The 24,359-nt window shown below is 37.5% G+C and overlaps 1 protein-coding gene across 1 annotated transcript in view; it reads left to right on the plus strand.

The window, feature by feature from the left end:
• The window catches only part of DNAAF3 (dynein axonemal assembly factor 3), a 1,314,828-nt gene that overhangs the window by 965,651 nt on the left and 324,818 nt on the right, over positions 1-24,359 (plus strand). The window contains exon 9 of the mRNA XM_044059250.1: positions 2,289-2,411. Within this exon, the coding sequence (XP_043915185.1) occupies positions 2,289-2,411 (123 nt within the window). The remainder of the gene's footprint in view (positions 1-2,288; positions 2,412-24,359) is intronic.

Consider the following 24,359-nt stretch of genomic DNA (forward strand, 5'->3'; position numbering starts at 1 on the left):
AAGTAATAAACATGGTGTCCTCCCATGTAGCTAAGGCTGCTGCAGTGATCAAGTAATAAACATGGTGTCTGCCCATGTAGCTAAGGCAGCTGCAGTGATCAAGTAGTAAACATGTTGTCTGCCCATGTAGCTAAGGCAGCTGCAGTGATCAAGTAATAAACATGGTGTCTCCCATGTAGCTAAGGCAGCTGCAGTGATCAAGTAATAAACATGTTGTCTGCCCATGTAGCTAAGGCAGCTGCAGTGATCAAGTAATAAACATGGTGTCTGCCCATGTAGCTAAGGCAGCTGCAGTGATCAAGTAATAGACATGGTGTCCTCCCATGTAGCTAAGGCAGCTGCAGTGATAAAGTAATAAACATGGTGTCTGCCCATGTAGCTAAGGCTGCTGCAGTGATCAAGTAATAGACATGGTGTCTGCCCATGTAGCTAAGGCAGCTGCAGTGATCAAGTAATAGACATGGTGTCTGCCCATGTAGCTAAGGCTGCTGCAGTGATCAAGTAATAAACATGGTGTCCTCCCATGTAGCTAAGGCAGCTGCAGTGATCAAGTAATAAACATGGTGTCTGCCCATGTAGCTAAGGCTGCTGCAGTGATCAAGTAATAAACATGTTGTCTGCCCATGTAGCTAAGGCAGCTGCAGTGATCAAGTAATAAACATGGTGTCTGCCCATGTAGCTAAGGCTGCTGCAGTGATCAAGTAATAAACATGGTGTCTGCCCATGTAGCTAAGGCTGCTGCAGTGATCAAGTAATAGACATGGTGTCCTCCCATGTAGCTAAGGCTGCTGCAATGATCAAGTAATAGACATGGTGTCTGCCCATGTAGCTAAGGCTGCTGCAGTGATCAAGTAATAGACATGGTGTCCTCCCATGTAGCTAAGGCAGCTGCAGTGATCAAGTAATAAACATGGTGTCTGCCCATGTAGCTAAGGCTGCTGCAGTGATCAAGTAATAAACATGGTGTCTGCCCATGTAGCTAAGGCTGCTGCAGTGATCAAGTAATAGACATGGTGTCTGCCCATGTAGCTAAGGCTGCTGCAGTGATCAAGTAATAAACATGGTGTCTGCCCATGTAGCTAAGGCAGCTGCAGTGATCAAGTAATAAACATGGTGTCTGCCCATGTAGCTAAGGCAGTTGCAGTGATCAAGTAATAAACATGGTGTCTGCCCATGTAGCTAAGGCAGCTGCAGTGATCAAGTAATAGACATGGTGTCTGCCCATGTAGCTAAGGCTGCTGCAGTGATCAAGTAATAAACATGGTGTCTGCCCATGTAGCTAAGGCTGCTCAAATGATCAAGTAATAAACATGGTGCAGTTATGTAAGCAGACATACCATAACAGTAGGTATCTGAATCATCGCTGCTGCAGTATCTTCTTCCTCCCTCCATCCACTTTACTTTATAGATATATAGGTTCGTTTTGCATATTTTTTTTTTTACAAGAGTGAGGACTTTCAGTTTTTTTAGCAAATACCTCTTTCAGGTGTCTAGCCTCCCTCTGTCAGATGGTATCAAATGCTCTCAAGTGCTTGGCACCCAAACCACTGTTTTTCTCTAGCACTGCTCGACCTAGTAATATTTTGGACATGTGGAAGGTACCCTTAAGCTTTAGAATTTGTTCAGCTGTTATATCCTTTGTAGGATGTAACCCTTATAACTAAAGCTACTGCAGCAGTGATCATTCAAATATCTATTGTAATGGTAAATTTACTTACACTACTTTCTTTCCAGATAAGTACAGTCTAGTGTATTGCTATTGCCATCAAGATGTACTCAGTAAAAATTCCCTCTTATTTAAAAAAAATGCTTTGATCCAAAATAGACATGCCAGAATTCATTGCACAGTTGTTTGGCTTTATTATGAAATGGTGCACGTTATAAGTACTTACAAGTGGTTGATTTCTTTTATGTAGATATGAATCATATTGTTATAATGAGAATTTGTGACGCCTGTCTAAGATTAACTCATGTCAACAAAGAAATTTGTTGTATTCTGTTGTGGCAAAAATAATTGAATATGCTGTACTACTTACTGTTAAAACCCTCCTTTCACATTCCCTGGTATCAATTCCCTCAGTAATGTCAAATAAGCTATATGTTTTGAAGTTTATGTACTCCATTAAGGCACTTTAACAGTGTGTCACCTTCTTGTTTTATTTGATGACTGTGTTAGGAGACTGTAGATCCCTTTTCTAACCCTATTTTTGAGATGTTACTCTGCATTTTTATGTTTCTGAGGTCACTGAACTTAGAATATAAAGAAGATACTTTGTATTTACCCGTAGAAAGGAGAGAAAATTCCTGCTCGAGGCTACTGGGGGGACATTGTGACTGGACCCTACATTGCATTTGGGATTGAAAGTGAAGAGAAGAGCCTGCTTGAGACACGTAACGGGATTCATGTGAAGGTAACGAATGACGGACCCTCTTCAGGTGCCAGTGGTTTCTTTTTCCTCCCTTTCCTGTGCGTACGAATGTAATGAGGACATCTGCGTTGTTGTACCATTAAACTGTGGTTTGAAATGTAATGCATACAAATGTGTTCTCTTCTCATCTGATGGCTGAACTCTGCAATGTTGTAATACAGTATAAGTAGGTATAAAGCAGTTACAGTGTAAGTAATAAGTGTACAGCGACCACAGTGCAGGTAATAAGTGTACAGCGACCACAGTGTAAGTAATAAGTATATAGTGACCACATTGTAAGTAATAAGTGTACAGCGACCACAGTGTAAGTAATAAGCATACAGTGACCACAGTGTAAGTAATAAGTATGCAGCGACTACAGTGTAAGTAATGTGTACAGCGACCACAGTGTAAGTAATAAGTTTACAGAGGTTACAGTATAAGTAATAAGTATACAGCAACCACAGTATAAGTAATACTTGTACAGTGACCACAGTGTAAGCAACCGCAACGTAAGTAATAAGTATACAGTGACCACAGTGTAAGTAATAAGTATACAGTGACCACAGTGTAAGTAATAAGTGTACAGCGACCACAGTATAAGTAATACATCTACAGCGACCGCAGTGTAAGTAATAAGTGCACAGCAACCGCAGGGTAAGTAATAAGTGTACACCGACTACAGTGTAAGTAATAAGTGTACAGTGACCACAGTGTAACTAATAAGTGTACAGCGACTGCAGTGTAAGTGTAAAGTAACCACAGTGTAAGTAATAAGTATACAGAAGTTACAGTGTAAGTAATGTGTACAGCAACCATGGTGTAAGTAATAAGTGTACGGCAGCCACAGTGTAAGTAATGTGTACAGCAACCACAGTGTAAGTAATAACTATACAGAGGTTGCAGTATAAGTAATAAGTATACAGCAAACACAGTGTAAGTAATAGTGTACAGCAGTTACAGTTTAAGTAATAAGTGTACAGCGACCACAGTGTAGTAATAACTATACAGTGACTACAATGTAAGTAATAAGTGTACAGCAACCACAGTGTAAGTAATAAGTATACAGTGACTACAGTGCAAGTAATAAGTGTACAGCAACCACTGTGTAAGTAATAGTCTACAGCAGCCACAGTGTAAGTAAAAGTGTACAGCAGTTACACTGTGGTCACTGTATACTTATTACTTAAACTGTAAGTAATAAGGATACAGCAACCACAGTATAAGTGATATGTGTACAGCGACCACAGTGTAAGTAATAAGTGTACAGAGGTTACAGTATAAGTAATAAGTATACAGCAACCACAGTATAAGTAATACTTGCACAGTGACCACAGTGTAAGCAACCGCAACGTAAGTAATAAGTATACAGTGACCACAGTGTAAGTAATAAGTGTACAGCAACCACAGTATAAGTAATACATCTACAGCGACTGCAGTGTAAGTAATAAGTGTATACAGACCGCAGTGTAAGTAATAAGTGTACAGTGACCACAGTGTAACTAATAAGTGTACAGCGACCGCAGTGTAAGTGTAAAGTAACCACAGTACAAGTAATAAGTATACAGAAGTTACAGTGTAAGTAATGTGTACAGCAACCACAGTGTAAGTAATAACTATACAGAGGTTACAGTATAAGTAATAAGTATACAGCAAACACAGTGTAATAGTGTACAGCAGTTACAGTTTAAGTAATAAGTGTACAGCGACCACACTGTAGTTAATATGTGTACAGCAACCACAGTCTAAGGAATAAGCGTACATTGACCACAGAGTAAGTAATAAGTATGCAGCAGCCACAGTGTAAGTAATAGGTGTACAGCAACCACAGTATAACTAATACGTGTACAGCAACCACAGTGTAAGGAATAAGTGTACAGTGACCACACAGTAAGTAATAAGTATAGTATAGTGTACAGCAGCCACAGTGAAAGTAATAAATATACAGCAACCACAGTATAAGGAATAAATGTACAGTGACCACTGTGTAAGTAATAAGTGTACAGTGACCATAGTGTAACTAATACGTATACAGAGTTTACCATATAAGTAATAAGTATACAGCAAGTACAGTGTAAGTAATAAGTGTACAGCGACCACACTGTAGGTAATATGTGTGCAGCAAACACAGTTTAAGGACTAATTGTACAGTGACCACAGAGTAAGTACTAAGTATACAGCAGAACCAACTATAATAGACAAAAAAAATCCAATCTATATTGGACTGGACACTGACCAACTATCCCAAGCAAAATGATACAGTAGGCTGTCTCCCAGATGATCTAAGTGATCATCTCCCCACCTTTCTACTCCACAAACACTCCAGTCACCCCAAACCGGTTGGATACAAAATAATACAAGATGACCGTAACCTTACCCCAAAATACCTAAATACAATCCTAAGCGCCTGCAACTGGGAACCACTACGAACACTAGGGTTAGACCAGGCAGTACTTCAATACTACCTTCTCCAACATTCTTAACAGCCGTGCTCCCAGCAGAAAGATCAGAGTTAAGGTCAACTATGCACCCTGGATAAGTAAGGACACTAGAGCCTTGCTAAAAGCCAGAGATAAAGCCTGGAAAATCTGGAAAACTGACAATAGCCCTAGCTCTAGGTAATACTATCAACAGCTTAGAAACAAGGCCAAGGCTGAATCCAAAATAAACAAATAAAACTATTTTCTTAGTGCCCAAAGCAAATATTCAAAGAATCCACAAAAATTCTGGCATGTCATTAACTCCCTACTAAAGTCAGGCAAAGCCACTACTCCAGCATCCAACTCTACAGACAATACCCTAGACATAGCTTCTCAATTTAATAACCATTTTACTACGTCCATCTTAGCCCTGTCTAGTCAAATAACCAAAAATAACCTACCTCAGTCGCAACCCAACCTATCCCACAGAACCCTTCTTTCAGCCCATCACCTTTGCCCACCTCAACTATCAAAAAACTCCTCCTAAAACTCAAACCAACCACATTGGCAGCTGATAAACATACATGCTGTATACCTAAAAATGGCTAGCAACTCCCTATCATATCCTGTCTCCATCCTAATCAACCACTCCATACAAGAATCCTACATACCCAAACTCTGGAAAGTATCTCACATCATTCCTCTCCATAAAGGAGGTAACTCCTATGACTTCTCCAACTACCAGCCTGTTGCCATCCTGTGCCTCCTATCTAAACTTCTTGAGAAAGGCATCCACTTGCAGGTGATGACATTTCTTAATACACGCAATCTCCTATCTACCACACAACATGGTTTCCGTCCACATCACAGCACTACCACTGCCCTTCTATCCTTCACTAATCCTATCAACCTTCACAGGAATAAAAACAGATATGTACCAGCCATTTTCCTAGACCTCTCAAAGGCATTTGACATGGTCTCCCACTCCATCCTACTAGACTCACTAACATCACTATCCTTCACCTCCTCTACTATAGCCTGGTTCAGAAGCTACCTATCTGACAGGCAACAATCTGTCCAGTGGAAAGGAAATGTCGTCTCCATAACTTCCAACCACCATAGGAGTCCCACAGGGCTGTATACAGGGCCCACTACTATTTTTCCATATTCACAAATAACCTCAATAGCTCTACATAACATGCCACACTCATTCAATATGCAGATGATTCAACCCTGATCTGCTCCGCCTCATTTCCCACCACCCTACAAACACTCACTTGGGATACCTTCAACTCTGTAGAAAAATGAATCTCAGGTATCCAACTAATTCTAAATCCCAAAAAAACAAAATTGCTACTATTTTCCCCTAATAGATAAAAAAACCCTCTCCTTTACCATAACATCTAAGGACGGCACCACCATCTCCCCCTCTAACGACACCAAACTTGTGGGGATTGAAATTGACAACAATATTCACTTTGTCCACATCTCACATGCCATAAAACTAGTACACAAAAAGCTAGGCTCCCTTTACAGGCATAAGTTCTCTCTCTCACAAAAAGATAGTCACTCTTGCAGAAAGCCACCTCCTCTCAACTCTATTATACGCAGCACCAATCTTCACCCAAATCAGAAAGTGTGACCTAGACAAACTAGAATCCTGCTACAATAAAATAGGCAAGTTTGCTACAAATTCAACCTATAGAACCCATCACTGTACTGCACTAAAAGAACTAAAATGGCTCGAGTTACCACAGCTACTTAGCTATCACCAGCTGAGCACAGCCTACAATATTCTCAAATACCCTGAAAAAAAAACCCTCGATATCTAGTCTACTTACTGTCTACACTGCAAACCGGTACCTTAGATTTAGTGAAAAGTCTCTCCTCTCCATCACCAAGGCCAATAATAATTTATTTATTTTTACTTATTTACATTTGTTGACTGGGCTAGTCTAACTGGATATATGTCCATTTTCAGTAGAGGCCCAGGGAGAAAAGCTCCAACCAGTAGCAGAGACAAGTTTACAATATACAGTAAAAAATTACATCTATTTAAAAACACATTGTTTAATTTGAGGATGAGATACTTATAAAAAAAAGAATTCCAAAAAATATAACATCGTGTTTTTTTTTTTTTATAAAGCAGTGGAGAAGAGAAGAGTTGAGAGAGTAGAAAAGAGGTTTAGAGGTCAGACAGGGTTATATAAGGGAGAGAGCAGTGAGTTATCAGATGATGGTTAAAGTTAATTCTTATCGGGAGGGAGTAGATGCAAGAAAGGAAAGAACAATAGGAACCTGGTTCTGGTGTAATTCTTGTATATTGGGTCTAATCAATCAGGGTTGGAGCAGGGACAAAGCCAACAATTCTTTAAATATTCTTTAAGATGTTTTTTATACAGTTGAGTGTAAGCAAGAGAGGAAAGTTCACTAGGGAGTTGATTCCAGCTTTTTCCCCACTGTGTTGGTGAAGAGCGAGTCCCCTGCTTTGTTGCTAGATTTGACAGAAGAAACTAGAAATTTGTTAGCTGAGCGAAGTGTAGGGAGATTCTTGTTGGGGGTGATTAGATTAGTAAGGATTGGGGTATTATTAGGGTGATAGAGTATTTTTTGAGTGATAACAAGCTGCTGATAGAGTAATTTGTTATCCAGTTGTAGCCATCCCAGTTGTTTGAGGTTGTGACAGTGATGTGTTCTATAGGGGGAACTGGTAGCAAATCTAGCTATATTATTATAACAGGTGGAATGTTTAGTAATGTTATTTCTAGACAGATTAGTATAAATTGCAGAAGCATAGAACAGGGTAGAGGATAGGTGGGTCTGAGCAATAGTAATTCTCGCTGGGGGGGGTAAGGAAGGGTTTGAGTCTGTAGAAGGAGCCTAGTTTTTTCTTGACAGTTTTTATTGTTGAGTTAATATGGTCATCAAAGCTAAGGGTGTTGTCAATTGTAACACCCAGTAAACGTGTTGTGGTGTCAGGGACTATATTTGTGCCATTGTTAGAGGTTATTATGAAATTTGGTAGAGGTGACTTAAGAGTAGGAGCAAAGAGTAGCAGTTTTGTTTTTTTTTAGGGTTCAGAAGGAGGCAGTGTTGCATGAACCAATTTTCAACACTGATTAATACTGTTTGGGTCTGGAATTGGAGAGAGTTTATGGACTTGGCAGAACAAATTAATGTTGAGTCATCAGCATGTTGAATGCAAGTGGCTTGAGGAATTTTGGTATGTACGTTGTTAATAAATAATGAAAAGAGAAGAGGGCCTAAAATGGAGCCTTGATGTAGGTTGTTAATAAATAATGAAAAGAGGAGAGGGCCTAAAATGGAGCCTTGAGGTAGATTGTTAATAAATAATGAAAAGAGAAGAGGACCTAAAATGGAGCCTTGGTGTAGATTGTTAATAAATAATGAAAAGAGAAGAGGACCTAAAATGGAGCCTTGATGTAGATTGTTAATAAATAATGAAAAGAGAAGAGGGCCTAAAATGGAGCCTTGATGTAGATTGTAGATTGCTAATAAATAATGAAAAGAGAAGAGGGCCTAAAATGGAGCCTTGATGTAGATTGTTAATAAATAATGAAAAGAGAAGAGGGCCTAAAATGGACCCTTGAGGTAGATTGCTAATAAATAATGAAAAGAGAAGAGGGCCTAAAATGGAGCCTTGATGTAGATTGTTAATAAATAATGAAAAGAGAAGAGGGCCTAAAATGGAGCCTTGATGTAGATTGTTAATAAATAATGAAAAGAGAAGAGGGCCTAAAATGGAGCCTTGATGTAGATTGTTAATAAATAATGAAAAGAGAAGAGGGCCTAAAATGGAGCCTTGATGTAGATTGTTAATAAATAATGAAAAGAGAAGAGGGCCTAAAATGGAGCCTTGATGTAGATTGTTAATAAATAATGAAAAGAGAAGAGGGCCAAAAATGGAGCCTTGATGTAGATTGTTAATAAATAATGAAAAGAGAAGAGGACCTAAAACGGAGCCTTGATGTAGATTGTTAATAAATAATGAAAAGAGAAGAGGACCTAAAATGGAGCCTTGATGTAGATTGTTAATAAATAATGAAAAGAGAAGAGGACCTAAAACGGAGCCTTGATGTAGATTGTTAATAAATAATGAAAAGAGAAGAGGGCCTAAAATGGAGCCTTGAGGTAGATTGTTAATAAATAATGAAAAGAGAAGAGGGCCTAAAATGGAGCCTTGAGGTAGATTGTTAATAAATAATGAAAAGAGAAGAGGACCTAAAATGGAGCCTTGATGTAGATTGTTAATAAATAATGAAAAGAGAAGAGGGCCTAAAATGGAGCCTTGATGTAGATTGTTAATAAATAATGAAAAGAGGAGAGGGCCTAAAATGGAGCCTTGATGTAGATTGTTAATAAATAATGAAAAGAGGAGAGGGCCTAAAACGGTGCCTTGATGTAGATTGTTAATAAATAATGAAAAGAGAAGAGGACCTAAAATGGAGCCTTGATGTAGATTGTTAATAAATAATGAAAAGAGAAGAGGGCCTAAAATGGAGCCTTGATGTAGATTGTTAATAAGTAATGAAAAGAGAAGAGGGCCTAAAATGGAGCCTTGATGTAGATAGTTAATAAATAATGAAAAGAGAAGAGGGCCTAAAATGGAGCCTTGATGTAGATTGTTAATAAATAATGAAAAGAGAAGAGGGCCTAAAATGGAGCCTTGATGTAGATTCTTAATAAATAATGAAAAGAGAAGAGGGCCTAAAATGGAGCCTTGATGTAGATTGTTAATAAATAATGAAAAGAGGAGAGGGCCTAAAATGGAGCCTTGATGTAGATTGTTAATAAATAATGAAAAGAGAAGAGGACCTAAAATGGAGCCTTGATGTAGATTGTTAATAAATAATGAAAAGAGAAGAGGACCTAAAATGGAGCCTTGATGTAGATTGTTAATAAATAATGAAAAGAGAAGAGGGCCTAAAATGGAGCCTTGATGTAGATTGTTAATAAATAATGAAAAGAGAAGAGGGCCTAAAATGGAGCCTTGATGTAGATTGTTAATAAATAATGAAAAGAGAAGAGGGCCTAAAATGGAGCCTTGATGTAGATTGTTAATAAATAATGAAAAGAGAAGAGGGCCTAAAATGGAGCCTTGATGTAGATTGTTAATAAATAATGAAAAGAGAAGAGGGCCTAAAATGGAGCCTTGATGTAGATTGTTAATAAATAATGAAAAGAGAAGAGGGCCTAAAATGGAGCCTTGATGTAGATTGTTAATAAATAATGAAAAGAGAAGAGGGCCTAAAATGGAGCCTTGATGTAGATTCTTAATAAATAATGAAAAGAGAAGAGGGCCTAAAATGGAGCCTTGATGTAGATTGTTAATAAATAATGAAAAGAGGAGAGGGCCTAAAATGGAGCTTTGATGTAGATTGTTAATAAATAATAAAAAGAGAAGAGGGCCTAAAATGGAGCCTTGATGTAGATTGTTAATAAGTAATGAAAAGAGAAGAGGACCTAAAATGGAGCCTTGATGTAGATTGTTAATAAGTAATGAAAAGAGAAGAGGACCTAAAATGGAGCCTTGATGTAGATTGTTAATAAATAATGAAACGAGAAGAGGACCTAAAATGGAGCCTTGATGTAGATTGTTAATAAATAATGAAAAGAGAAGAGGGCGTAAAATGGAGCCTTGATGTAGATTGTTAATAAATAATGAAAAGAGAAGAGGGCCTAAAATGGAGCCTTGATGTAGATTGTTAATAAATAATGAAAAGAGAAGAGGGCCTAAAATGGAGCCTTGATGTAGATTGTTAATAAATAATGAAAAGAGAAGAGGGCCTAAAATGGAGCCTTGATGTAGATTGTTAATAAATAATGAAAAGAGAAGAGGGCCTAAAATGGAGCCTTGATGTAGATTGTTAATAAATAATGAAAAGAGGAGAGGGCCTAAAATGGAGCCTTGATGTAGATTGTTAATAAATAATGAAAAGAGAAGAGGGCCTAAAATGGAGCCTTGATGTAGAGTGTTAATACATAATGAAAAGAGAAGAGGGCCTAAAATGGAGCCTTGATGTAGATTGTTAATAAATAATGAAAAGAGAAGAGGGCCTAAAATGGAGCCTTGATGTAGATTGTTAATAAATAATGAAAAGAGAAGAGGGCCTAAAATGGAGCCTTGATGTAGATTGTTAATAAATAATGAAAAGAGAAGAGGGCCTAAAATGGAGCCTTGATGTAGATTGTTAATAAATAATGAAAAGAGAAGAGGGCCTAAAATGGAGCCTTGATGTAGGTTGTTAATAAATAATGAAAAGAGAAGAGGACCTAAAATGGAGCCTTGATGTAGATTGTTAATAAATAATGAAAAGAGGAGAGGGCCTAAAATGGAGCCTTGATGTAGATTGTTAATAAATAATGAAAAGAGAAGAGGGCCTAAAATGGAGCCTTGATGTAGATTGTTAATAAATAATGAAAAGAGAAGAGGGCCTAAAATGGAGCCTTGAGGTACTCCGATGTTCATAGGGAGGGAAGAAGAAAGGGTATTATTCCAAAGGACTGCCTGCTGACTGTTTTCAAGATAGGATTTAAACCATAGTAGAGACTGTGAGTCAAGTGATTGGGCTTTTAGGATTTCAATGAGTAAGTTGTGGTTCACCATGTCGAAGGCCTTTGAAAGGTCAATAAATAGAGCAGAAGAGAAAGTATTGTTGTTACAATTTTTGTTTATAGAGTCAGTAAAGGATAGTAGAGCGGTAGTTGTGCTATGGAATGGTCTAAAGCCATGTTGGCAGTTTGCAAGTATGTTATTATGGATAAGGTGGTCAAGTAGTTGTCTATGCATTTTTCCATTATTTTGGCAATTGGTGAGAGTAAGGCTATAGGTCTAAAATTTGAGAGCTCAGTAGATGTACCACCTTTGTGTAGGGGGTTGATGTGGGAATAATGCAGGGAAAGCACTCTACTCCCACACCGTTGCCAGAAATTGAAACTCTCTACCCCATTCCATGTCCACTGCCCCCTCCACCTCCATATTCAAAAACTCCCTCAAATCACATATCCTTAGTACCTGGTTATGTCCCTGTATCACATAATGATCATGTGCTTGCTCTCTGATCACCTGCATGCTTGTTCATTTTAAAAGTTGAACTTTTAACTGTAGAATTTGCTTAATATATTTTCTTCTCTTACCAATTTATAACTGACATTGTCGTTTTACTTATTTTCTGTACCATCATTTATTTGGAGTGTTTTTAGTTATTTCTTGTTAATTACTTATGTTCACCATATATGTTGTAACCTGTTTACTACATCTTATTTGTGTATTATACTTGCTGTAATGTTTTTGTACAACTAGATGCCGGAGCTTTTCTCCCCGTGCCTCCACTGAAAATGGACCTGGTCCAGTCAGAATTTCCAGGTTAACAAATGTAAAATAAATAATAATAAATCAATGTACAGCAAGCACAGTGTAAGAAATAAGTGTACTGCAACCACAGTGTAAGTAATACTGTACAGCATTTACAGTGTAAGTAATATGTGTACAGCGACCACACTGTAGGTAAAGTGTACAGCGACCACATTGTGAGGAATACATGTACAGCGACCGCTGTGTAAGGAATACATGTACAGCAACCACAGTGTAAGGAATAACTGCACAGAGGTTACAGTATAAGTAATGTGTACAGCGACCAAAGTGTAAGTAATAAATGTACAGCGACCACAGTGTAAGTAATAAGTGTACAGCGACCACAGTGTAAGTAGTAACTGTACAGAGGTTACAGTATAAGTAATAAGTGCACAGCAACCACAGTGTAAGTAATACTTGTACAGAGGCTACAGTATAAGTAATACGTGTACAGCGACCACAGTATATGTAGTAACTGTACAGAGGTTACAGTATAAGTAATAAGTGTACAGCAACCACAGTGTAAGTAATAAGTGTACAGTGGTTACAGTGTAAGTAATAATTATACAGTGACCACAGTAAAAATCCAAAGAACAACGAATAACAGCAGAGAAAACAGGCAAAATCCATTTTATTAACAAAATGGTGAGCACTCTTATACAATACCAAACTTCATCAAACAATGCTACTACTAACTGCCCCATTTAAATAACATCATCAAACAAATGATCAGTGACATCAGCCTCATAAATGTTCACAAATATTAATAAATATTCATGAATTACATCATAAAGAACCACCCCCTCCAAAGTACTTTAGGAATGTAATAAACTTATTATTTTTATTTTTATTTTACATTTGTTGACCGGGCTAGTCTAGCTGGATATATATCCGTTTACAGTAGAGGCCCGGCTAATTTTAAAGGTGGAACAGTTTGATATATAACCTTTAAGCACATAACACCTTTTCTGAAACCTTTTATGAAACATAAGATTCAAACTTATGCTTATATAAATTTTAAATACATTAATCTTGCATAATAAAAAGATATCTTTGAATACAGTTTATGTAATAAGTGTACAGCAATCACAATGTAAGCAATAGTTTACAGTGACCACAGTGTAAGTAATAAGTGTACAGTGACAACACTGTAGATATGTGTGCAGTAACACAGTGTAAGGAATAAGTGTACAGTGACCACAGAGTAAGTAATAAGTATACAGCAACCATAGTGTAAGTAATAAGTATACAGAGGTTACAGGGTAAGTAATAAGTGTACAGCGACCACAGTGTAAGTAGTAACTGTACAGAGGTTACAGTATAATAAGTGCACAGCAACCACAGTGGTAAATAATAAGTGTACAGAGGTTACAGTATAAGTAATACTTGTACAGCGACCACAGTGTAAGCACTCCTTACCCAGCTCAATATAAAACCAACTAAACCAATCCATACTTATGTATTTATTATATACTAACAAAACAGTGCATATAATAAATATACACAGGTTGCAGTATATGTAATAAGTGTACAGCAACTACAGTGTAAGTAATAAGTATACAGCAACCACTGTGTAAGTAATACGTGTACAGTGACCATAGTGAAAGTAATAAGTATACACAGGTTACAGTACATATAATTGTACAGCAACCACAATGTAAGTAATAGGTATACACAGGTTACAGTATATGTAATGTGTACAGCAACTGCAATGTAAGTAATAGGTATACACAGGTTACAGTTTATGTAATAAGTGTACAGCAATCACAATGTAAGCAGTAGTTTACAGTGACCACAGTGTAAGTAATAAGTGTACAGTGACAACACTGTAGATATGTGTGCAGTAACACAGTGTAAGGAATAAGTGTACAGTGACCACAGAGTAAGTAATAAGTATATAGCGACCATAGTGTAACAATAAGTATACAGAGGTTACAGGGTAAGTAATAAGTGTACAGCGGCCACAGTGTAAATAGTAACTGTACAGAGGTTACAGTATAATAAGTGCACAGCAACCACAGTGGTAAATAAGTGTACAGAGGTTACAGTATAAGTAATACTTGTACAGCGATCACAGTGTAAGTAGTAACTGTACAGAGGTTACAGTATAAGTAATATGTGTACAGCATCCACAGTGTAAGTAGTAAGTGTACAGAGACCACAGTGTAAGTAATGAGTACAGCGGTTACAGTGTAAGTAATAATTATACAGTGACCACAGTAAAAATCCAGCAAACAACGAATATGAGCAGAGAAAACAGGGAAAATCCATTTTTTTAACAAAATGGTGAGCACTTTCTTCTTATACAATTCCAAAACCTCATCAGACAGTGCTACTACTAACTGCCCCATTTAAATAACATCATCAAACAAATGGTCAGTGACATCAGCCTCATAAATAATCACAAATATTAATAAATATTCATGAATTACAACATAAAGAACCACCCTCTCCAAAGTACTTTAAGAATGTGATAAACCATAATTTAAAACACATAACACTTTAATATAGCACCTTTAAAAACATAACTCTTCTCCTAAAACCTTTTATGAAAAATAAGATTTGAACTTATGCTTATATAAATTTTAAATACATTAATCTTGTATAATAAAAACATATCTTTGAATGCAAACAAGCGAAACGGCTGTATTCTACTCGTAAAAAGTTTTATGTGAGCGCTTTCGTTTAGATCAGTTTCCAAACTTCTTCAGACAATTCTTCCATGTATGCAGTAGTTTTTATCCACATTCTAGTAAAAACATCATCAACCCAATTAACACATTACGAATGCAATTAATAAAATATTAAAGCTACACATCCTAAAATACATTCACATTACAAATCTGTGAATTAATAAATTCTAGTTAATTCACTAATATTATTAAGACCATGAAAAAATCATTAAGTATATGAGAAAGCGCTCACATAATAAAACTTTTTACGAGGGGAATACAGCCGTTTTGCTTGTTTGTTTTTTACCAGTTTTGGAGTTTCGTCGTTTGTGCTTTTTTTTTATCTTTCAATGCAGGCATATACAAGCACTCCTTACCCACCTCAATATAAAACCAACAAACCCAATCCATAGTTATGTATTTATTATCTACAGAACAGTAGATATACGTATACACAGGTTACAGTATATTTAATAAGTCTACAGCAATCCTAATGTAAGTAATAAGTATGCAGCGGCCACAGTGTATGAAATAAGTGTACAGCGACCACAGTGTAATTAATAAGTGTACAGATGTTACAGTATAATAAGTGTACAGCAACCACAGTGTAATTAATAAGTGTACAGAGACCACAATGTAAGTAATAAGTGTACAGCGACCACAGTGTAATTAATAAGTGTACAGAGACCACAATGTAAGTAATAAGTATACAAAGGTTACATTATAAGTAAAGTGTACAGCAACTGCAGTGTAAGTAATAGTGTACAGCAGTTACAGTTTAAGTAGTAAGTATACAGCAACCACTGTATAAGTTAATACGTGTACAGCCCATTTCTTCCCCTCTCCATCTGCTCAGCTTAACCTATAAATATTGGTTAAACCTTTAGGCGCCATTTTTAAAATCCCTGTGCTCTGGCCAAAAGCCCGTAGCTCTCCGGGTGGTGTGTGGACCGTAAGTGCGTTTTTTCTTTGTATCTACTATATTAGACGTTGTTCTTTAAATAGTGCTGAGTAGTTATTAGTACATTCTTATGCTTCGAAGCCCTTATGAAAAACATGTATTTCTATATGTATGCTTAAATTAATGTATATTTATGAACCAATAGCCCCTTGCTCTCCGAGCGGTGTAGGCCGTATGTGCATTCTATCTGTGTCTACTGGAGTTGAATTGGCTCGTCAATAGTGCTAGGTCGTAATTTTGGTACTCCATTTGCTTTGCAGCATTACTGACAATCATTGTTGCTCTATGAACGCTGACATCATCGTTTATTTATGAGAGTTTTTTAGGCTTTTTTCTCGATGTCTCTGCGATCTTAATTAGAAACATCTGTAGTGCTTAAATAAGCATTTTGATAGTGATCTTGTAGATATTACTGGTTAAATGGAGTAAATTAAATTAGAAACATCTGAGGTGCTTAAATAAGCGTTTTGATAACGATCTTGTTGATATTACTGGTATTTTTTATTCTTAGCTTCTAAAGCGAGCCAGTTAGGCTCTTTGGTATTAGAGCTGTGATACCTCGGTACTACAGACACTTTTGGTTTGGCGTGCTCCTTGCGTGGCATTTCTTCCAAGCTGTGGGTATCTTCTGCCATTGGTATACTAGCGAAACAGGGCTACATGTAGATGTACTCGGGTAATCTCCTTCCTCTCTGTAATACTGGAGACATAGCTTTACTCCGTGAAGCTACACATGGGGAGTAACAACCTTTGTTGCTATCGATCCTAGCCATCACCCCTCCCTACTGTGATTCCACTGCTAGCGGTTGAGGTCTACATCTCTCTAACTTGCTGGCCACCACATTATCCTGTTACCCTTTTGCTGGTGGGGATTTTTTATGCTGTCTCATTTGGATACCCGCGTTTTGCTAATTTTTTTAGTTAAAAGGTTTAATTTCTCCCTGGTGACTTTCCTAACCGGCATCCAGGAAGGCTACTCAATTATAAACTATTTATCCTGTAACCTGGACAAGCCAGTCTCACTACTTCTATTATCTCCTTTCTACTGTGGTGATGTAAACCAGCCTCATCCCTCTTTTTGGCTATCATTTTTATTATTATTACAGTCCTTGGGAGCCTGGCATCCAAATAGAACCTGTTAGCTATAGCACTGCATAATTTGCTTTAGCCTAATTAATCTTGGGATTAGGCCCTTAGCCTTACACTCATACTACTCAAGTGCTATTTATGAATTATCATTGAGCTAATTGTGCTGCTGGCAATAGGGATTGCTATAATGTATTCTATCTTGATTTGACTGTAATAGGCTGTATTTACTGTTCTATGACTTGGTTTAATTTCATGTTTGTTTAACAGGCTAAACTAATTAGTCTTTAGCCTCATTAGTTAATGCTGTTTTGAAGTTAGTAACCACACATTGTCTTCTGTTGTAGATATTTATGCATTGTTTTTTTTCTCTGAGCCATACACTTAAATGTATTTGATCTTATAATCTGCATACCTGTGCTAATTAACCTTCCTGCTTCTTACACTCTGAACTAATACCTCACTGCATCATATACTCCACTCAGCTTCTGACTAGAACTCTTCCTCTACACTTCCCATTCCACTCCTGTATGAAATGTAACCTAGGTAGCTACAAAGTATTTAATATTTTCTTTCTGTCTCATTTTTCAGCTTCTAAGTCCTATGCGGTGACACAGCCAGTCCCTCCATTTTGAAACCCTGTAAGGCTAATGATATCCTACTGAATAGTAGGGAAACTCAACTTAGAAGCCCCTCAAGATCTACCTGGACCCTCCACTTTCAGCCTCACTGTGTAGGTGTTATCCTACAGTATATGTATGATTTAATCTCTCACTGGCTGTAGAAACCAACTAGCTCAATAGACCAGCTAGACTCTGCTAGCTGTGTTTATACTCTCTTTTCATGTACTTACCCCTTATCCCACGACTGCTTGAATAGAAAATTATCCTAGGTTAGTCTGGGAGCCTAATAAATTTACACCTTTGACTATCACTACACTCTCAGCTCTGACCCGCTCCGTTCGCCCTGCGGGCTCACTCCGCTCCCCTACCCTACCCCCAGTTCCCACCCACCCCCAGTACTTCTACACTTATACTTCTTTAAACCACACCCTCACTATCACCCAACCAATCCCATACATCACCTCATACCACATAATTCAACACCCCCCCATCTTCTAATAATCTCACACAATTAGCCACTCCCTAAGGTATCTTTCCTCCTACTCTCAACTTGTATACATAGTTCCCCCACTCTCCTCTTCCTGTATCCTTTTATCTTCCTCTCCTCCACATCTTTGCTCCCTCTTGCATCCCTATATTTGAGTTCTTACTGTATAATCTCCTCTAAAATCCCTCCCCCTAATCTTTCCAAGCTAACACTCACAATTATACTCTCAACTACCCTCATCTCAACCTACCTTCTTACCTCCTTTGAAAAACTACACTATCTCCATCATAACCATTCTCACAAACAAACTGCAATTTACACACAAATATCCTTCAATAGACATTCTAACATTACTTCCACTTCCAGTTACCTACTACCCAAATACCACAGACTCTCCCACATTAAACATAACCTAAACTCAGAAAAAAAAATGAAAATCATTACCTACCTTGGCAACTATTCAGTAACAAAACTAAATAATCCCTCCTTAAAAGATGGTGATGTCCACCCCAACCCAGGCCCTACCAACCCTACAATCCAAACAACTCACCCTTAACTCAATAGTTCTCTCCTAATAGGGCATCTTAATATCCAAAGCATCAATAATAAAATAGCTCACCTTCATGCCCTCCTAGATATTCACTCCTTTGATATTCTCTGTCTTACTGAGACTTGGTTGAAACTAGAAACCAAAGATAATGAAATTATTCCCCAGGGCTGTAATATAGTTAGACAAGACAGAACAAAATGTAAAGGTGGTGGAGTAGCAATTCTATTTAAAATGGACTTCATATCTCTACCCTACCATCTAATCCAACCCAGGATAGCAACACAGAAGTGCTCATTACTAAGCTTCAAATCAATGCAAAAAAAATCTTTATACATTATCTGCATTCACATACCACCTGGAAATAATATCACTACAATAGAGGATTTACTCTGCTGGGTGTCTTCTACCTACGCCCAAGAAACAATAATACTAGGTGACTTTAATATGGACTGGAAAAGTGTTAGTGCTGAAAGTCCTACCTCTCATATTTACCTCCATGGCTTTACCCAAACCATAACCTCTACAACCAGAATTAACAAACCTAACAAGAAAGAGAGTACCTTAGACTGGATACTCATAAATAATGAGAAACAAACTTATAAAGTAGGAACTCTACCAGATGATCTAAGTGATCATTCCTTGACATACATCACAAGAGAAAAAAAGGATTTTCCAAACCTTCCCATCATTAGGACAGTACGCTCTACCAAACACTTTAAGGCAGAATTATTCCAAACTGAGCTTAGAGCATGTAACTGGAACACTTTAAAATCCCTTCCACTTGAAGAGGCTGTAAAGTATTTTAACACTTTATTCTTATCTATCCTGGATAAGCATGCTCCTAAACGTTCCATAAGAATGAAGTCTAACCCAGCCCCATGGCTTTCTAATGAAACCAGAAATCAAATTCTACTTAGGAACAAAGTCTGGGCTAAATGGAGGTCCCATAGAAATAGTTCTGATCTTCTACAATTTAGGCAAAATAGAAACAGCACAAAAAAAGCAATACTCACAGATAAAAGAAACTATTACTGTAAACTTCAACAAACTCATCAAAATAATCCTCAAAAGTTCTGGTCCTGCATTAATAAGCTCCTTTCCCCAGGGAAGTCCCAAACACCCACCCCACTTGATGCAGATCCAAATACTCCCCATCAAACTGCCAATACCTTTAACTCTTTCTTCACTGAGACTATACAATCTCTAGCTAGTCATCTTATCTCTGAAAACTCCAGCCTTCCCAGCAACTTAACACACTATTTTTCTCAATTTAAACTACTTCTCTCATCTATAAATTTCTTCACAAACTTAAGCCATGTACTCCATCTGCTGACCAACTTCCTTCCCAATATCTCCAAAAAGCAGCCAAATTAATTGCCTACCCTATATCTCTCCTTATAAATAGGACAATCCAAGAAGGAACCATCCCAGATATTTGGAAAATCTCCCACATTATCCCCTTACATAAAGGTGGAAACTCAAATGACTACTCTATCGGCCAATTGCTCTCCTATCACCCTTAGCTAAAATTATGGAAAAATGCATTCACCAACAACTTCTACATCATCTCTCTCTACATAACTTAATAGCAAACTGTCAACATGGCTTTAGGCCATCACATAGTACCACTACTGCCCTTCTAGCCTTCACAGATACCATCAATAGAAACCGTAACAAAAATCTCCTCTCATCTGCACTCTTTATTGACCTCTCTAAAGCTTTCAACATGGTTAACCACACCCTCTTAATCAATATTCTTGAATCTCTTTCCTTTGACTCTCTGGCCATTAAGTGGTTTACATCGTATCTCAGCAACAGACAACAAGCAGTCCTCTGGGAAAATCAAATCTCATACTTTTTACCTGTCACCATTGGTGTCCCTCAGGGCTCCATTCTAGGGCCACTTCTTTTTTCACTATTTATTAATGATCTCCATGTAGCAATCCCTGAAACCACCTGTATTCAATATGCAGATGACTCCACACTAATTTGTTCAGCAACCTCTCCATCTGAACTACATTCTCTTACTCAAAATGTTTTCAACACTGTAGAAACATGGTTTACCAAACGTTGCCTCTTACTTAATGCTACAAAAAGACTAAACTCCTTCTCTTTACACCCACTACTAGGTCCCCCAACCCCCTTAGATTTCTCAATCTCTTCAAATAATGGCACTGTTATTCTCCCAGACTCTACCACTAAACTTTTAGGAATTACCATTGACAATAATCTCTCATTTGATTACCATATAAACAACACCATTAAAATAGTCAACAGAAAAATAGGTTCCTTATATAGAATAAAACCTTTTTAACCTCAACAGCTAGAGCCAAGATCACTCACTCCCATCTAATTTCAACCCTTCTGTATGCTTCACCTATATTTACCAACCTTAAAAAAAACTAACCTTAACAAATTTGCAACTTCCTATAATAACATTGCCAGATTCGCTACTGGCAATCCCTTTAGAACCCACCACTGCTCTAACCTCAGGCAAATCGACTGGCTTGAATTCCAAAACCATCTGAAAATCCCCCAACTCACAATTGCCCACAAGATATTTCACCAACCCAATAATATCCCTATACTCTCAAAACTCCTAGTCCCATACAATAATCCGAACTCCCTATGTTCTTCTAACAAACTCCTTGCTAGCTTAACAAAGTCTAATAATGCAGCTGGTGACTCTCTGTTTACCAACACAGCAGGAAAAAAATGGAACCTGCTACCCAATGAACTAACTCTAATACCATCCTTGCCACTTTTCAAACTAGAACTTAAAAAACATCTCCAAAAGCACTGGCTTTGCCCTTGTAGTAATCCTGACTAACCACCCTCATCACCCCTGTTTCTTCCTCTTCTAACCTAACTTCCTCTCTTCTAAACACTTAGTCTTGTAAATAAGACTGTCACTAGTTAAACTCTAACCTATTGCTTAAATCCTTGTACCTTATGTGAAGTATTGCTTCCTTAATCTGTAAATAAGACTGTCACTAGCTAAACAATTGTTTAAATCCTTGTACCTGATGTGAAGTATTGTACATAACTCTCCTGTACTACAACTGTTTTAGCTTCCTTAAGTAAAATTCTGTTTATTGCTACTTTATATCTAGAATGAAAAAAACATCTGTTTTATTGTTTATTAATCCTTTACTTACCTTGTAACAATATTTTTATACTTTGTATATCTGTGTGGAGCTTTTCTCCCCGGGCCTCTACTGAAAATGGAAATATGTCCAGCTAGACTATGTAAAATAAAAATAAAATAAATTCTGTTAGATGCCTATCATCTTTATCTTTTATCATGCATGTCTTCTTAAACAGATTTTTTGTCCTGATCTTTCTGTTGTCTTCATCCAGTTGTTTGGACTACTGCTTTTTCTTGAACAGATTTTTTGTCCTGATCTTTCTGTTGTCTTCATCCAGTTGTTTGGACTACTGCTTTTTCTTGAACAGATTTTTTGTCCTGATCTTTCTGTTGTCTTCATCCAGTTGTTTGGACTACTGCTTTTTCTTGAACAGATTTTTTGTCCTGATCTTTCTGTTGTCTTCATCCAGTTGTTTGGACTACTGCTTTTTCTTGAACAGATTTTTTGTCCTGATCTTTCTGTTGTCTTCATCCAGTTGTTCGGACTACTGCTTTAAGTATGCTTCCTTATCTCTCCATACTATTCTCAGAAATTCTACAGTTTGACGTATTTTTCTTTTATTCACTGTCTGTTGCTCTCACCCTTTCACTGTCCACTTCTAAAGCCTCCACAAACGGACATTTTGCCTTCTTGGTCTTTTTTCTGTTTGGAATATTTTAGATGCCACCTCTTAGACAATGTCACAAACATATTTCCATAGTTCCTTGTGTAGTCCATCCACCATGTCTAATCCCTTAACTGTATTCTTCACTAGGTAGTCCATCCACCATGTCTAATCCCTTAACTGTATTCTTCACTAGGTAGTCCATCCACCATGTCTAATCCCTTAACTGTATTCTTCACTAGGTAGTCCATCCATCATGACTAATCCCTTAACTGTATTCTTCACTAGGTAGTCCATCCATCATGTCTAATCCCTTAACTGTATTCTTCACTAGGTAGTCCATCCATCATGTCTAATCCCTTAACTGTATTCTTCACTAGGTAGTCCATCCATCATGTCTAATCCCTTAACTGTATTCTTCACTAGGTAGTCCATCCATCATGTCTAATCCCTTAACTGTATTCTTCACTAGGTAGTCCATCCATCATGTCTAATCCCTTAACTGTATTCTTCACTAGGTAATCCATCCACTATGTCTAATCCCTTAACTGTATTCTTCACTAGGTAGTCCATCCATCATGTCTAATCCCTTAACTGTATTCTTCACTAGGTAGTCCATCCATCATGTCTAATCCCTTAACTGTATTCTTCACTAGGTAGTCCATCCATCATGTCTAATCCCTTAACTGTATTCTTCACTAGGTAGTCCATCCATCATGTCTAATCCCTTAACTGTATTCTTCACTAGGTAGTCCATCCACTATGTCTAATCCCTTAACTGTATTCTTCACTAGGTAATCCATCCATCATGTCTAATCCCTTAACTGTATTCTTCACGTCTACTACATATTGACTTTGAATATTTTTGAGCTTGTATCTCACTTTTCTTTAGTTTAACTGTAAATTTTGCAATAAGAAGCCGATGGTCTGCACCAGATCGTTTTTGCTGACAGTATAAAACTCTTCCATATTTTGCTACAAAGTATGTAGTCAGTCTGATTTTGGTCTTATCCCCCTGGTGTTAGCTATGTGTAAAGCCGTCTCTTAGGAAGTGTTTACTGTGACCAGTGAACTGTCATGAGTTAATTGCAGTAGTCTGTGTGCCACTTCATTTCACACACTAAGGCCAAACCTTGTTCTTTGGAGTACTAAAGTTGGTGGTCAGTCACCCATGATGAATGTTATATCTTTTTGTTATTTCCAAATGTTGCTGCAGTCCCGACATTTTCTTCAGTATCTGTAGTCAAAGTGCAAAGTTTGTATCATTCTGATGTTGACCATTATGCCTTGTGGTCCGATTAAGATCCTGCTGCCATTTTGGTGTGCAAACTAAGCACCGACTTTGACATCCTTTTGTTAACTATGAGGGCAACTCCATTTCTTTGGCAAGATTCTTGACCGCGGTAGAATATCCGATGATTATCTGATGTAAATAAATCCACTCCTGTTCATTTTACTTCAGGGATTCAGTATATTCTTGTCATTTCATCCTTAAGCACTTAATTTAAATTGGTTCCTCATTCTTAACATTCCAAGTTCCAGTGGTGTATCGCTCTGTGCAGCATCAGACGTCCCTTTAATTTCTGAGCACCTAAGCTTGATTGACATCCTTCAGGCTTGTATTCATCCATGGCATAAACCATTTCCAATATATATTATAATAATATATCATATCATGTAGCCAATAACCCTCTCAAAAACAAAAATGTAGTCCGGTGTCTTGGAAACCGGGTAGTTTTCTCTCCTTCCATCATCATGGCAATAATAACAGGAAATACTTGTATGTAGTACAGCTAACAGTAAAGGGGGGGGGTCACCATATCTGAAGAAGTAATCAGTCCTTTGTTTCAGTCTTAATTTGACCAGATACTAAGTACAGAGCCCCTTTTGGGATGCATCTGCTTGGAGGGGTACTCCAAAGTTTATTCCTTGGCTGACCAGCCTAGCCTTCCTTGTGAAGGGTGGGGATGGGTTGTAGGTTGAGTATTGGTATTGTCAGGATGTGCTTGTCTTGTGACAAAATT

This window comes from Protopterus annectens, chromosome 17.part0 (genome assembly GCF_019279795.1).
Source record: "Protopterus annectens isolate FY-2018-M chromosome 17.part0, PAN1.0, whole genome shotgun sequence".
Lineage (NCBI taxonomy): Eukaryota > Metazoa > Chordata > Ceratodontiformes > Protopteridae > Protopterus > Protopterus annectens.